The following is a 17,421-nucleotide window of genomic DNA, read 5'->3' as shown; positions in this document are numbered from 1 at the left end:
GTTATTACATCTTACAACTAATTATATAAAAGTTTATACTGGGTTTATTGCACATCCAGCAGTTACCTTTCAAAGCTCACTAGATGCAATGCAATCTGCAGTGTTGTAGGAGGAAAATTAAAAAGGGGGAAGTGTAACTAAACTAAAGGAAATAGATATTGTTGATGTATGTTAAATGTTATTATAAAATATTTTATTTCATTGATATAATGGAGCTAATGTTACCGAATGAGACAAACTCATGATGTGTGCACATAATAAACAAAAGATGAGTGCATCAAATAATATTTAAACATGTAATGTTGTTTTTGTTATTGACATAATACCTTCTTACAATTTCATCTTAAAACATTACATATTCTTATAGTGCTTTAATTTTAATCCAATCTTGGGGCTGTGTGTTTCAGTCGTATATTAGTTATAGCTGATTCTGAAGACTTATTTGGACAAAGGGCAGTGTGTACTCCACGTCATGGCTGAACCACATGCAGGAGGAGGCGTGTGCTCACCACAGTAAGGATTTTGCTGACCGAGTAAGACCCCTCTCGAACAGACGATCTTTGCTGTGAAGTCAGTCAGTCAGCTAGCTGTCCTCTTCCTCGCCTGTTTGCGTCTGGACCTGCTGCTGCACAGAAACCACCATGGCTCCTGCGAGGAAGAGCAGGGTGTTTGTCATCGGTGCGGGGATGACAAAGGTAAGAATAGTTTTATTTTTAAAATGTAAATGACATAATCATTGCCAGTCCTGCGCCCTGCTGCAGGAGTTAGCCTGTTTGCTAACTGAAGACTTCAGTGCTATGAACATATTCCTCCTCGAAACGTCAGCTGTTATACTTTCTATAAAGTTACAGTTGAAGAGCAGCCCGTGGTCTTTAGGGCCCACACAGATATGTGGGGAGATTTGTTGTGTCCATGTCATAACCATTAGCTGGCTAAGTTAGCCCAAACCGTGTAACAGTTTAAAAGTGTTTGTAAGTTAGGTGGGTCAGTGCAGGCCTGGGTTGAGTACTTTGTCTGCCTGGATCTGTATCTCAGACCTAACGCCACAATTTGAGTTCACAGTTCATTGCTCCCACAGGCTGCTAATGTGCACAGCTGTCAAGTCAAAATTGTTTATAAACCGAGACCTCACTGGTTTAGTGCGTCTGTATGGAGATCCATGGGAATGTGATTGGTGTCACTGCACAGATCACTTGGCCCTGTCAGACTGATTACTAAACCTCTTTTCTCTTACCTTTTCATGCCAAAATGAGGTTAGTATTTTAGTCCTACACATGAAAAAACATCCAGTAACCTTTTCGATTTAGTTTTCCATGTCTCTACTGACTTTGAAAACTTGTTGCCTATGTGCAACAATACAAGAAGATTTGATTACTATTAAAGCAAGTGTGTTTTGAGTATGGTGTTTTGAAATGTTTATAGTGATCTCTAGAAATAGGATTTCCCTGACATTTATTTTGCAGCCAGCACACAGAGTACAGTCAATACACCTGCACATCTGCCTTACATGTTTGCACGTTAGGCAAACATGTACGTTAGACCTTCAATCATCTTATCAGTGAAGCTTTTTTCAGCAGAGTGAGTCTACATGATGATTAGGTAACATCCAAATGTATGATAACAGAGGACCTTTATGTTGCAAATAATAAAGATTTATTTTGAAAATGTTAACTGCAGGTAATGCTAACGTTAAGTAATTCTGTGTGTGTGAAAGTAAATCTTAGGTTCAGTGTTTGACTTTTCTTCTTGTTGCAGTTCGACAAGCCTGGAGCCAATGACTATCCTGATATGGCCAAGAAAGCAGGTGCTTATCTTCAGCTAAATATGGACGTTGTTCAGCCATTCAAAAGATACTGGATCTGCATATCTGAAAAAGATTTTATTGTATGCCTAGTGTTTTATAACTGTATGTGTCCTTTTTAGGTCAAAGGGCCTTAGAAGATGCAAGAATCCCATATTCTGCCATTGAACAAGCCTGTGTAGGATATGTCTACGGTGAGACCTCGTTCTTGAGTCTCCAGGCGTATGTGTATTGTGTGTGTCTGTGTATTGTTTACTTTTTACATGAAATCTACAGAGACTGGATGTTACCAACTTGACATTCCAATGGACATGCAGTACATGCTCTCACATAACATCCCCAACCTTACTCCCCCAGGAGACTCCACCTGTGGGCAGAGGGCCATTTACCATGGCCTGGGTCTGACTGGGATCCCCATCATCAATGTCAACAATAACTGCTCCACAGGCTCCACTGCTCTGTTCATGGCACGCCAGCTGGTCCTGGGAGGTGAGTCAAACCAGAGATAAACAACCAATACGTATGATTTTCAAAAAAGGAGTCTGTACAAAGTCAGTACTGCTCTATAACCAATAACAGAATAAATTCAATGTGGATTCACTACAGAAAAATCAAATGAAATGAAATGTCCATAGAAACTAGCACAATCCATTATCTATTTTTTATTTTTTTTATCTGAAACTGTAAAATCCACTCATTGTGCACTTCTCTCTTTTTGTAGGTCTTGCAGACTGTGTGCTGGCCCTCGGGTTTGAGAAGATGGAGAGAGGCTCTTTGTCCTCAAAGGTATAAAAATACATGCTGTCCTGATGAAGAGCAGCTGGACAAAACAGTACAACATAAAACAATACAGATATATATATACTGTATATGTGTGTGTGTGTATATGTGTGTGTATGTGTATATACATATATATATATGTTTAAATGGTTTAAAAAATATACTTGTCTAGTATATGGACAGGACCAATCCCATGGACAAACACATGGAGGTGATGATCAACCGCTATGGTATGGTGGCAGCTCCAGCAGCACCACAGATGTTCGGCAATGCTGGCAGGGAGCACATGGAAAAATACGGTACTACAGTCTGAGTTATGGGTGCATCTTGCATTGTGTTTGCATCTTTATTGTATCATATAGATGTTTATGTTAATATTTGAATCTCTTCCAGGTACAAAACCGGAGCATTTTGCTAAAATTGCCTGGAAAAACCACAAGCATTCCACCAACAACCCGTAAGACACTGTTACCTTCACAAGAACAGATTATTGGGCATACATTTCTAGCTTTATTTTCATGTTTGTGTGTCCATTCGTGCAGGTATTCCCAGTTCCAAGATGAGTACACTTTGGAGCAGGTGATGAACTCCAGGAAGGTGTTTGACTTCCTTACACTACTTCAGTGCTGGTAAGAGCCTCACAGATTACAGTTTGTGTTAAATAAGGAAAGGCCTCTATAAGGTGGTCGTCATGTACCTTAACTGAGTACACAGTATAACTGTGCTCAGATTCAAAGTGCTGATTCTGATCTCTGAATAAATTATAATCGCCTCAGTTTCTACATCAACTATGAGGTCTGGTCCTCATGCTGCATCTTCTGCTATCAGCCCTACATCAGATGGTGCTGGAGCAGCAATTCTGGCCAGCGAGGGGTTCGTCAGGAAACACGGTCTGGAGAACCAGGCAGTGGAGATTGTGGCCCAAGAGATGGTGACTGATCTCGCCTCCACATTTGAAGAAAACAGCTGTATCAAGATGGTAAGGAATGTGATATTCTGGCACTAGAAATCCACAGCACTTGCATAGATAGTGGGAGAGGTTTTCTTTTCAAAGTAAAAACCCAGTCAGTGTAACTAAAGCTCCAAGTACCATTTTTTTAAACTCCAAGTTAGGAAGAAGAGAAATGTACAAGATGTGCCCTGTCATTCTTACAACCACCTTTAGCAAATTTATGGTTCATACACAACCAGGGTAAAAGGTTAGGTCTAGTGTGATTAGGTTATCAGTTTAAATTAGGTCCTACAAATACATCTTTCTGTTTTTGTTTGTTTAGGTGGGATATGACATGTCTCGGCAAGCGGCCAAAAAGTGTTACGAGTCTTCAGGTCTGAAGCCCAGTGACGTTGATGTGATCGAGCTGCACGATTGCTTTTCAGCCAACGAACTCATCACGTATGAGGCGCTGGGGCTGTGTACAGAGGGTAAGACTGCAACTCTTCTTCCACTTTCACCAAAGCTTCAACTTTTAGGAGAACAGGCAGATACAAATGGACCAGGATTAGGAATGTTCCTGCACCTTATGTTAATATCTACTGAGTTCTGCCAATATCCAAATCAGCGTCTTCCCTGAATAGTTAAGTGACTTATGAGGACATTTGGCTCTGAGGGTAAATATAGAGTATAACAATTCTTGTGAGTGATATAGTAATTATGGATTTTAATAGCACACTGGCGCAAAACCCCTTGCTGACTAGTGTCACACTGATGAAATTGTGCCAGAAACCCACAGTTTTACATATGAGAACTAAACGGATTCAGAAGTGCTAATATATATATAGTGCATCTATGCACCAGCCTTATTTCTGCAACAGGCAGTAGAGATTAAAAACTCTCATTCCCATATCTTGTTGTTGCTATTATTGACACACCAGAAGAATGATCACTGAGAGAGCTGAAGGGAACAGAAAGCTGACGACTAAATGTTGTTGCTGCACAGAAGTACCCTACTATATCTGGGAAGACTGACAGCTACATCAGTGCTGTAAACAGCTCAGTTTTCCTACTGACAACAATCTCACAGTGACAGTTTTAAGTATGTGTATATATTTCTGCATGAGTTGTAGGGAGCAAACCTCCAGGGATACTCTGGAGATCATTGGGTGAGATGAAAAGCTGAAATTGTACATTTTTCAGGCTTTTACTTCTCAACTTCTTCATTTTGTGTTTTCTTAGTCTGAAAAATCTACCCAGTCAGTAATTTCTGAACTGGCATCAAACTCACTTTACTAATTTAATATTATTTATATTATTTCATGCATATTTGTAGCAACTCTGAAATGTTTTAATGCCTTCACTTATTATTTTAAAGTTGTAATTTCTTACTTAAAAGCTAAAATACTGTATATTCACTGAAGCCGAGGAAACTTAACATCTAGATAAAGCAGGTGTTGAGTCTGTGGCGCTAAAGGTCTTGCTAAATTGCAGTAATCTGAATGTTTGTGTCCCATTACAGTGACTTATGGCAGGCTTAGTATATAGACCTGCATTATTGTAATAAACATGTTATGATGCTATTTCATAAGATCATAGTGCTGTTACTTTGAACTGCTTTGTCATCTTCTTGTATTTTCCAAACTGTCACCAGGTAAAGCTGGAGAGTTGATTGACAGAGGGGACAACACATATGGAGGCAAGTTTGTGATCAACCCCAGTGGTGGTCTCATCTCTAAAGGACATCCTCTGGGTGCCACAGGTATGCTGCCAAGCATCTGACTTTGTAGCTTTCAAAAGCATTTACCATAGACCATAGGTCACTAACAGGCGGACCGCGGTCCGGGTGTGGACCCAGAAGCCGCCCCATACGGACCCGGACCTACAGCCAAAACAGAAGATTGTGATTTAAAACCTAACGGGGCGCTTCTATTTCCACCGGCGGAACTTTTTTAGACTTTACGGTAGTGGAAACGCACAGACCAATTGCATGCGAGTTGAGCCATCCCACGTGATACGACTCAGCCAATCAAGTCTGTGCATCCCAGGCGGTAAACATTATGACTCTACAGTGTAAACATCGCTAAAGGCAAGTTACACATGAAAAGACAGTACAAAGAAAAAGAAAGAGCGATACATGTAGAAAACAAAGGGAGAGAAACTATCGAGTGAGACGGAGAAAGAGAGAGAACTTAGTTAATGAGAGAACATCATACAGCCATACATATATGTTCAGTTGTATGTTACATGACAATAAATATTGTCAGAAAGTTTTTGAATTGTATTGAATTTATTTGATTTGACAGTCAGGTACTGATTACATGCAGATGTTGATAAAACTACTAGGCTACGTAAATACATATCACACTAACTAGTTAGACATTATGATCTTCCGGACCTTTGCTTCAAGAAATTTTCTCTAACTGGACCTCTTTAAATTTTAGTTGAATACCCCTGCCATAGACTGTTGGACAATGTTTGCAATACATGATGCATTTTGGTGGAGGGTGAACATGTAGATCAGGGTCAAAAAGCATTTGCAGCTAATGTTTATTGTATTTTTTGGAGTAGCACATTAGTGTAAAAGGTGGTAAAAATAATTACATGCTTGTTTGTTGTGAGAGGTGTTCCATTGTATATTCAGTCGATTTCCACATTGGCCACCAGGTGGCATGTGTTGGCCACTGAGCAAGAGCGATCCCAACTCTGCATGTGAGAAGGCAGTCAGCTGTGGCTTTAGCAGGTCTCCCCTGTAATCTGTTCACATATTAACCTGTTGAGGCTGATTCAACCAGACTCTGCAATGGAGAGTCCTCTTCCTTACGGATCCAATATTTTTCATATACATGTTTTAAGTTCTGTGTAAACTCCAACATATACACACTTACTTATGTGTTGACAAGGTGAAGCAGCGTGATGTTTTTCTTTTTCTATTGTTTTGATAGAGATTTGTCACATTGTGATTTCTCTATTGTCATTTTGATTCTCTTTGCTTTTTTTGTCCTCCTTCATACACAACAATCTGAAGCATCACTCCCTTTACCCTGTTATTTTTGTAACCTCTTATTTTTGCTCCTTGGATCACTCTCTTAGAGTGCCAGTGCCCCAGTCAGCTAAGCTCTGTCTCATCCATGGTGTTGCTCCTAATCTTGCTTATAACGCTCTGACCTCTTTCCTCGGGCACAGATATTGACAGCCAGTTTAATGAGCTACTCAGGGGCCTCCTCGCAAGAGGCAACGTGACCCACCAGAGAAGGATGCAATTTGTTTGTTTTGACATGACATCCCCATCCATTTACAGCATATGCTGAATTGCAACAAGTCTTCACACTTCAGAACTGATAAGGCATGTGATCATCCTTTGATGAGCATTGCTTAGAAGAATTTCCTGCAGGATCATTGGTGAAAAATAAATTCTAAGTCTGAGGTTATTTCCAGAGGCTCTTTATTTTAAATAAATTACTTGATAGACGTGACAGGCAATTTATATAAATTTGCATTTAGATAAAATCACTCTCACACAAACATGTCCCTGCGTAGAATATACAAAGGGTGGTTGTGTAGAATGCAAAAGACGCACACTGAAAAGGAACTTACCCTTAAGTCCTTTGGCTTATTGGGATAATGGAGAAATGCAAAAGCTCATTAAGCAGATGGGATGAAATGCTTAGCAATAACTGTAGAGCAGGAGCTGACCCTGGAGAGATTAGGGAGTGACTTCTCAGTCTGGGAGTCAATTTGTTACCTTAGGGGGAAATTAGGTGTTAATTCCAATAATAATAATGTATAATGAATGTCACCTTTTTGATGAAACAAATGTATCAATTACAACTGAAAATGTAGACCTGTCTTTTGTCTCCTGATTATTTTTTTAGGTGTTTTGATATTTTCCAAAGACATTTGGTCAAAACACTTGTATAATATATTATATGTTATGCTCTTAACAATGCTTTTGAGTTCCTTTCTTTCCATCAAGCAAACCTTACATTAGTGAAATTATTTGAAAAACACTATTGATTTGTATTTTTAGTCTTTAGTCACACAATAAATTAAAAAAAGTACAGCAATAATTCCAAACACTTTTTCATAGAAAAAAGTAGAAAAGAATCAGTCAGTGTCCACAAGAAAGGGACTGACTTCCTCCAGAAAGTCAAGGTCATATTACTGTGGCTGCCAAATTAAAAAGAAAACCAACAGATACCGGCAGCACACCGGCTTTTCTCAGGGTCAATCCCGCACACACAGAAGTGTATTGAGTACAGGTTCATATTAGAGTTTATAGCCACATCCAGCTCCCTGATTACATCTGTAACATGTTAGAAAAAAATTGAAAGACACTAGTAAATGAGCCTTGAGTTCAGACTGCTGGTATGGAATGATAAAAAAGAAAAATCTTCATCCTTAACCACATCTTCTGTTAAGGAAGATGTGGTTAAGGATGGTTTTGGTTTTCTGATGCTCTTGAGGGCAAACATTAGGAAAGAAACTGTGAGGATCAGGTAGAATGGATATGATCTGTGATGTTGAAGTTGTTGCTCGCAGTAGCAAACCCACTGAGAATTGGTCTGTGACTTTGCCGTGTCCACTGTCATAAGTGTTGTTTCTAGATCCAGCAGGCAGGCAAATTTTCTGTCAAACCCACTGTACACTACCTGCCCAGCAACAATCAGTAGACACACACAATTAGCAAGTAACAGATTAACATAGTGAAGCATTTATTGGTTAAAGCGACAGATATTTCCCATTGGAGCTGGTGGAGACCAAAAACAGAGCTCATATCACAGTAAATTTTGAACTACATTATTTAAGTTATGAGAAACACTCAGAATGCAAATGTTTGTCCACATCTCCTGGATCTGTTACATAGCAGCTTTGTAAAGCAACTTTGTTAATAACCTTTAATATAAAAGATGAAAAATGTCAAAGTTGCAGCTTCTTTGTGCTTCCATTAAGTGGCAAAGCAATGCAGATCTCAACTATGTGTTTTCTGAAAAAGAAAACGCAGAGAATCTTGTTCTGTGTGACTAATGTACCTTAATGCATCTTGTCTACTTTTTATAACAGTACTTTCCAGGGAGGTTTGTTCCACATGTTTTTCTTTTTCCTGGAACTGCAATTTAAAACCTCAATCATTTCCTGCAACATATTTATGTTCTGCTTATTTTTCCCTTTTCCACTTTAGCTTCTGTGTGATGATCAGTATAAAGTTATTTAGTCCAGTTCACTTTTTGTCCTTCAGGTCTGGCCCAGTGTGCAGAGCTGTGCTGGCAGCTCCGAGGGCAGGCTGGCAGGAGGCAGGTCCCAGGGGCAAAAGTGGCCTTGCAACACAACATTGGCTTGGGCGGAGCGGTGGTTGTCACTCTCTACAAGATGGGGTTTCCACAGAACGCCAGGTGAAAGAGAAATTTACACTGATCTATTTGTTTGGTTAGATACATTATGTAGCACAGCATTTCATAAGTGATCATGTAAATAATAAGGTACATAGGGGAACCAATTTAAAAACAATGCATGATAATGCTGCGGACAGTTTGTGAATTTACCTCTTATGGCCAGTGCCAGTGTTGTTATATGTCCTATGTTGACCCACAACTGAACACTGTTCCAGTTCCAGATCTAGTCTTTGTGCTGCGGACACAACACATTGTTTTATCCTCTGTTCCTATTGTGCAATTAACCATTTAAATTGAAATATCTGAGAGCCTCATGTGTAACTAAATCCAGTTGTCTCAGCTCAGCCATATTATGTCCTTTGTTTACATAATGCGTGCTTTGAATATGACTGTTTTATTCTGCTTCCCACAGGTCCCATCTAAGTGCAGTTCCCACCGGCTCAGACAGTGGCTTGGAAGGGTTTAAAGCTTACCCTGTTTTCAAAGAAATCAAAAAACAGCTAAAGAAGGTATAACAGTGTCACACAGTAACTAACAAAAGAATCCTCCAGTTTCCATATTACCATTAAAAGGTTTAGTTACCAGGGACTAACTGTTGTGAACATATAAAAGTATAGTATAGCAACAACAGCATTATAAACTGGATTTGCAGAGCACATTTTAACAAATATAACACATATATTATGCTGTGGAGCTGACAACTCTAAGTCAAAAATATAAAACCTTAGTTAATGCACACTGGTGTTTGTACTTAGATGTTTATTATGTGAGGGTTTCTCTAGATTGCTAATAATCATGTCCAGTCATAATATCATTGTCAGAAAACATGATGGTTGTGTTGCTTGTAACTTATACAGCAGGATGTGATGCCTTGTTGATTCCTCATCTCATTTCCAGGAAAAACAGGCAAGTGTTAGGATGTGAGTGGTTCTTACAGGGGCCAGAGTGTGGTGGCTAGGGTCAGAGCATCCCCTGAACTACAGATCTTGTTGGGTGTTCCTGGTCAGCAGTGTTTACTACCGACTGAAAGTTGTCTCAGGAAAGACAAACAGTAAACAGACAATGGGATCATGGGTGTCCAAGGGTCACTGATGATGACCTACTGTCGAATAGACTTTCAATTGATACTTTTCAAAAAAATCCGATTTTGTTTGAATCTTTTTTGCAGTGTTTGAAATAATGTACATTGGTCTCTACGAAGAGACACATTCAGTGACTGCAGCGGTGATATAACTAGAGTGGGGAAAATGTTAAATTTGTTAAAAATAATCTCTAACTTGTCCCGTTTTCACTCCTTTTGACATGTTTTTCACTGAATGGCAGACAAATGTCTTGCTCTTCCTGACAGTACAACTGTGAAAGCAAACAGGTTCACAGATGTGCAGTGAGCTGCAGAGACACAAGTGCCAACCTACTGCTGCACTGACTCCCATGTACACAGAGTTAGGCAGGTGGTCATAATGTTATGACATGACGTGATACAAGCCAGTTCACACTCCAGTCATGATGTGGTGGTTTTGTCAATGGAAACGTAGAAATCATTGAATTTTGATTTCCTTTCAAAACTGCATCCACTCACAGCTCCTCTACCGATGCTCTCACATCATGCCTGTGCGTATTTGTGCATCGATATGAACTGATTGAGCTTCCCATCTCTAGAGTTTTACATACTAATATTGGTATGGATTTCACTCACTGCACTCAGTAAACTGCACTGGGACTCTACCTGCACTGTGAATAATTATATTGTGGTGCTTTTAACATCTGCAGTCTGATTGGTGATTAGATGTGTTAGTCACATGATTGGGTTACACTCTGCTTCTTGCCCAGAATGGTTTGGATTATTTTGAGATTTTTTTATTATATTTTTTTTGAATGTTCACTCATTGAAATGTGATTTGAGAGATGGGATTTTGGGGTTTCTTTTTGTTTTAATGGTCACGATATAATGGTTGACCTAATAATGACAGCCTATCATGAAATTACTTAGCATATAAAATGCTGAGGTGTGCTCAGTCCAGAGTGAACAAGAGAGAAAATTTGCTCTCATGCACTGGTGAAATGTGGACAGGACAGTAAAAAGTATTAACAGGGCTATAGGCATAAGCTGCATAGCAAACAGTGTTGACCTTTTTATTAAACCCGTCTGTCCATGCCATTATAGGAAACTAGGATTTGCTGATATATTTCAACATTTCCTGAATTAGAAGTCAATCCCTGTCCCTCTCTGCCTGGCTGAAAATTGGAGCGACTTGTTTTGTGATTGAACCCCATGTAATGAGAGAAAGGCATGATTGTTTCGCTCCAGGATGTGAATACATCTCGCTTCCTTCACATACTAAATGAATTTCAGTTTGAACTCATTTTGAACAAATAGCCAGGATTCCCAGCATGCAGTGCAGTAAGGAATAGGCCCATGTCCCTGCAATTCAAGGTCAGAATCTCTAGTGGGAACATTTTTAACACGGTAAACAATAAACTGCAGTACATTGAGTCCAATGTAGCGATAATAATGAAATTATGGATTTACTGTAACTTCTTAAGTCCTTTGTTGAGTACATACAGTGAAGTGAGAAGTAGTACTGTGTATTATTATAATTTGGGGAAAAAAAATTAACACAGCAGTCAGGATAATGAGACAAAAACAAGGCAGGCTGTGTAAGAAAAAAAAAACACGGTTGGCTTCAGTTAAGCCAAAAGAGTCCATGATTTTTTTTTTTTTTTTAATTTACAAATGTTTATTTGGACATTATAATAAACTGCAGTAAGCTTGCCCAAACATTTGGTGGTAATGTAAGTGGCTTTAGCATTGAATTTGAAATGTACAGGCTGTTACCCCGTGTATTGCAGCAGTTATATGTCATTGACTACCGCGACATATATCTCAAAAGCCTTCTCGGTTCTTTGCAGGAAGGAGAGCAGCTTGTCAAGAAGATCGGTGGAGTGTTTGCATTTCAAGTGAAAGATGGACCAGGAGGGAAAGAGGGGACTTGGGTCGTCGATGTGAAAAATGGCAAAGGTTCTGTCACCACTGGTGCAGGTATGTATTTAAACAGAGGTGTTTAATTCTGCACCCAAGGCCTAATACTTGTTTGGTATTTTGCAGGTAACAGTGTAATTTTAAAAATGTATTTTAAATTTTATTTTTAGTCTTGGCTATTTTACCTGCACTATGTCTCTGTGATTATGCCACTGAGAGAGCTAAGGGAGTTCTCTCTCACACTGAAGAAGCTGGCAGCATGTCATTTTTACACAGTAGGACACCTCTTTCTCAGTCCATTTCCATCTTTGCCTCTCAGCAGCAGTATGTACATGCACCAGCACGCATTTTTTCACCATTTATTGGCAAAACAATTTTATGTGACCTTCCTTCTTACAAATCAAACTACTTTTTTTTTAGATTTGCTCTTTTCTTTGAAGCTCAGAAAAAGCTCTGTTTAAAACGACAAAAAAGCCGACCGTGCGTCCGATTGTTGGCCGAACCCACTTACTCTCAGTTGGGTCTAATGATGTCTTGACTGCCCTGCTTTTTAGCAAAAGTTAGTAGTTCACTGACAAAGTCACATTTAAAAGATATAGTCAGAGTTTAATTGCAGCATTATCACTAGGGTGAAATACTCATTAGTTAGTTTCATTAGCTTTATTTGTTATTGTGTTTCCTCTTGTTTTTGTTTAATTATAACACAAAAACAAGATTTTCTGTGGTACTTTTACATGCTAGCTCTGCTTCACCATATCAGTTTAAATCTCTGAAGTTTCTCAATTCACTTATACACGTTTATGTTTGGTAACTGTCGAGTTAAAATAATATTCGATGGAGCATTTCATGTGTTACTGACTTTGTCCTACAGCAACTCATGCATCTCTTACTTGCTTAAAGCATCTGCTACCACATCTGAATGATCCATAAAGAAACTATGTATTTAAAACAGAAACAGACAATATCAGAAAACCAACTTGAATATGTGCTGAAGCATAGATGCAATACTTTTGAGCTGCATAGAGAGTTAAACTATAGACTAGTATTACAATTAAAAATTACATATAAAGTGCAAAGTTAGGTTGTTACATACACTGCCCTTATACTGTATTATACAGTGTTTTATTAAAAATTCTGCAGTTAATACTGATTTAAAATGTGTATTGTTCACTTTTTGTACAGTATAGCTCAAGGCATTGACTGAAAACATTACCTTTGACTTCAGAACAAAGAAGATTTGTCAGGGCCTTCAGTAATTCCCAGAAAACATACACATAATTAGTTTCTAGAGAAAAATAAAACATCTTTTCACCTGATTTTTATCTTTGATGCTCTAGGTAGATTAATATGTCATAATTTTGACCAAGGAAAAAAATACTGTCATGAAAAGGCACAGAACATAGAAGCCCAATTTTTGTGTCAGAATATAGAAAGGATGTGTCCTAAAGCTTTCTGAATTGCCAAAGAGTCAAAATGTGAGCAGACATTATGTGCCACATGTTTTTACACAAATAAAAAGCATACTAGTGCAGAGTGGAGTGCTTCCTACTAAGAACATGTCATAATGGTGTTGGACATTTGCCTTTGCCTTTATTCAGTGTTTTCTTTAGAAAACAAATCAGAACGAATTACAATTGTACAATGCCTAAGATAGATAAGAAGATAGATAAACTCTTACATTTGTCCTTTTTTTTAAACATACAGTCTGAGCATGTAAAAAAGGATTTGTGGTATTCATATTGTTTACGGGAGTATTGATGCAAATTATTGCACATGACTAGCATTTAGACTTAAATAACCAATAATCTCTGAATAAGAATATTAATTTTTATTAGTTTAAAATACGCATAATTTCATCGAGCCAGGTTTCTAATAATTTATCGTTTGCAAAGTGCTGTACTAAGTGACTGTGATGCAGGCAGAAGAAAATAAGAACAACTTCATTCAGGTGCACACACAATTATTTATTCATATGCTGCAAAGCCAAATACAAAACAAAGAAAAGGAAAAGGGGAAATAATAATAATAATGATACGAGGCTTTAGTGGGATAATAAATGAGCAGCAGTTCACAACTATTTTGTAGATGGTATGCAAGACCTGAAGGCAGATCAAACAGCCGTTACTATTAGAATCAGCTTTTCTGTGAATTTCTGATAAAGGTTATCAGCTGTGAAAACACCAGGGTTTGAACATGTTCACTGAAAGTTTGTTGAGGAATTGCTTGCATCTTTGGGCAGTCCTCTTATTCTGTTGCAGACTTTAGTCCATAAGAACAAAGTGCTGATGGATTTGTGTTGCTGTGGTGCTGTGTTGTAGAGTTAGTGTAACTACAGATACACATGACCACTGTCTTTATGTTGTTCTGCTCTGTGTTGTTGGGACATGATGTGCAGGTTTAATATTAGTTCTCCTTGTTTTTTGTTTGTGGTGCCCTGTTATTGAAGTCTCCAGAATCTGAGTTAAAATAAAAAGTGTCTGACAAGTTCCTGCAGGTGAGTTATGATGGTGAGGTTTATTAAGGTGCTGCTTACAGCCCACAGTAAGGAAGATCCTCTTCATTTCCTTTTTATTTATTTTTAATTTATTTGTTTTTGTTTAGGCAAAAAAGCAGATTGCACTATATCTATGAGTGATGAGGATCTTCTGGATCTGATGACAGGAAAACTGAACCCACAAACGGTATGTGTAATTATGTAGTAACAGTATATTTGCTTTTCTCTTATACACATAAACAAAATTTACTGTATAAGTGGTTTTTTTAGCAGTGGGACCAAACATACAATTTGTTTTTTCCGTAGGTGGTTTTAATAGCGATGTAGGTTTTAATATAAATGTTATTTATTTTTTGTTATAAAGTTATGTTTGTTTTGTTTTCACACCAGAAATGAACTGCAGTAGAGTCTGTTTGGAAGCAGACCAGTTCTCTTCCTTTGGGATGGTGTCAGTCCACTTGTTGAGTCAAAACCAGTTTAATTGTCAGCTTTCAGTGCAGTTCAAATAAAATGAATTACACGGGGAGATGCACCAGAGTTCATTTTAACCACACCAGGCAGATCAGGTGTGAAAGCACCAGCCTGAACCCACTGGATTTGTCAACCCACAGTAAAACTGCTTTCTTCTCTAGCCTCAGTTTTTTTTTTTTTTTTTTTTTTTTAACCATACTAACCCATCTGTTGTATGTACCTATACACATTTATTTGTTTTCACTGAGAGCTGTTTGTCTGCCATATTACCACCTGTGTTTGTGTTAGGTTCATCCAGTGAACTGTTTCTATGTGAACACATTTCATTTAGCCACACAGGGAAATTCTTCAAGTAAAATTGTCTCTCCTCACCACAGGTACAAACAATAGGCATAATTGTGTTGTTTTCTGTCAGATTCTGATGATAGTTTGACTACTGCGTTTCACGCCCCATACAGCCAACAGTTATTTAATATCAACAGTAATTATTAAATAATGTATTCCCCATCCTAATGTGCTTGCTGAAGATGAACTAGCTGAACGTGTTTGGTTTTCGGTGTTGATTGTAGCTCTATTATTTCAGCATGTTGTAGAGTGACCCAGGTTTTCGCCTTGTGATTCAATTATGCTGGAGTGTTGTACTCCGATAAATTATTTTAAACCTTTTTTAGTTGGAACCGGCTGTGCAGCAAACACAGTGAACAGTTTCCTGCCCTCAATATAGAGACGTCTGGCTTTGGAGTCCTTGGTGCTTACAGCGACATAGTGCGGGGGTGACAGGCTCCTGGCTCCAAATAATAATAATGATGATGAAAAAAGTAACTAAACGAAGAAGTAGAGCTAGTTTGTGCTAGTTTCATGCTTGCCATCTTTAAATCTCATGTGCTGGTTTAAAGTAGACTAAATGTCACCACACGGAAATAAGCTGTGTTCAGTCCAGTGAGCCCGAGGCCCCATCAGTCTTCACTTAGTGTTGTTGTTTTCTCACAGCAGAGGTATTTGACCTCTGACTGGTCAGCAGACAGTGTTTCCTGCCACAAAGGAGGTTTCACCGAGCGCAGCATTTAGTGTCACTCACTAAAATGATCTTCTCTCCTGAACTGTGGTTTTCTAAAAACTGTCCTTTTTTTTTTTTTTTTTTTTTTGTGTAGTTTTCTTGTTTTAGTGTATCAAAGGTGCCTCTTTAAGTGCATTGTGTTGACATTACAAATGGACTTTTTATCTCCTGTCTCCTCAGGCGTTCTTCAAAGGGAAGCTGAAAATCACTGGGAACATGGGCATGGCTTTGAAGCTGCAGAACCTCCAGGTTACACCAGGCAAAGCCAAACTGTGAGGCCCTGAGCTGCAGTAGCTTTTTGTCCTTTATGTTCAACTTCAATAGGAAATTAAAAAATAGCACCTTCTACTGAAACTGTAATTTTGCTAATTAACAAGTTTTAATTCAAGCTGCTACTTTGATATCAGAGCCCACTGTGTAGTACAGACAGAATGGCTAATATCTACATTGTTGGATCTAGACCCATCATCAGTGATAGGAACTCTGAAACATCCAGTGAGTCTATGTGAGCTACGTGCAACAGCTTCATTGTTTGATGAATCATGTTGGCAAAGAGTGAACGTGCCTCTGATTTCTGTCTATAAAATTAAAATTATGGCTCAAAGCCATGTTTGGTCTGCACAATTTTGATTCCTAATTTTGTATAGAGTGTTTCTGTAAATGAGTCACATTTTTATTTTGAAAATAAATCCTTTACTGACAAAAGAAACTGCTGGTTTGGCCTGGTCAAGAACTAGATTTATATTTACCCTCTTTGTGTTTTATTTCTTCATATTGTGAGGTAGTTTTCTTATCAGGGCATTGGAAATAGTAAAATAAATACAAATATTTCAAACTGTAATAGTAACATGCCAATATAGTCATATAAAAATAAATCAATAAATCTTTTGGAGATAGTATTAGAGTATTAAAGATTGTTATTTGGCAGGTATTTGCACTAGAAAATGCAAGAACTATGTATGTTTCATAAGTGTTGGATTGGCTGGGGGAACCACAACATAATGTTCAGCAGGTTTTCTTGTTTGAGGCTTTGTTTTATTCCAGGCTCAAAATGACTTAATTTCTAAACTACAATTTATGTGAGGTATCTGAGAGTTGTTAGCCATACTTTTTATATTTTAATACTCCTCAAGATTCATTTTAGATATTTGGAATAAGGCCATCATACTATGTATCCATCTGCTATCCAGCTTGTAGCTACTCCACTAGTTGTTGCTGGTTAGAATTTAACAGTGATGGTACAGGGAATTTCACTTTTCCTTGTTTTTTTTTACAGTTTTTTTCTGCCTTCATGTTCTACTTCCCTCTTTCTTTGTCTATTTATTTTCAAGTTGATCCAGACCTCTCCCAGCTGGCCTCCTCCCTCTGCGCACCACTTTGCACCTCTTGCCAGATTCAGCCTTCTTTCCTAATTGCTCCTAACTCCCTGTAGCCCATCACACCTTTTTGTCCCTTTGCCAGGGGGCCGGCTGGCCAAATTGTGATATTCAGCGGCTGCACAGGTTGCGTGGCCT

General features: G+C 38.4%; 1 protein-coding gene across 1 annotated transcript; it reads left to right on the top strand.

Moving 5' to 3' along the window:
* The first annotated feature begins 528 nt into the window (after positions 1–528).
* scp2a (sterol carrier protein 2a) lies at positions 529–16,616 on the top strand. Its single transcript, XM_026314398.1, has 16 exons — positions 529–695; positions 1,756–1,804; positions 1,924–1,995; positions 2,159–2,290; positions 2,523–2,587; positions 2,754–2,880; positions 2,975–3,038; positions 3,124–3,210; positions 3,410–3,560; positions 3,856–4,003; positions 5,167–5,274; positions 8,752–8,905; positions 9,318–9,414; positions 11,816–11,945; positions 14,487–14,566; positions 16,088–16,616. Exons 1-16 carry the CDS (start codon positions 642–644, stop codon positions 16,181–16,183), a joined length of 1,614 nt encoding a protein of 537 aa, XP_026170183.1. The 5' UTR covers positions 529–641; the 3' UTR covers positions 16,184–16,616.
* The last annotated feature ends 805 nt before the right edge of the window (positions 16,617–17,421 follow it).

The sequence above is a fragment of the Mastacembelus armatus genome, chromosome 17 (genome assembly GCF_900324485.2).
Source record: "Mastacembelus armatus chromosome 17, fMasArm1.2, whole genome shotgun sequence".
Classification (NCBI taxonomy): Eukaryota; Metazoa; Chordata; class Actinopteri; order Synbranchiformes; family Mastacembelidae; genus Mastacembelus; species Mastacembelus armatus.
Note: the sequence above shows the minus strand (reverse complement) of the source record. Positions and strands in the feature narration are given on the sequence as shown.

Excerpts from the sequence above, each read along its gene's own strand:
- scp2a (XM_026314398.1), top strand. The coding sequence starts at position 642 with ATGGCTCCTGCGAGGAAGAGCAGGGTGTTTGTCATCGGTGCGGGGATG. Across the intron at positions 1,996-2,158 it reads CTGTGTAGGATATGTCTACG|GAGACTCCACCTGTGGGCAG; the intron begins GTGAGACCTCGT and ends TTACTCCCCCAG. Across the intron at positions 3,211-3,409 it reads CTTACACTACTTCAGTGCTG|CCCTACATCAGATGGTGCTG; the intron begins GTAAGAGCCTCA and ends TTCTGCTATCAG.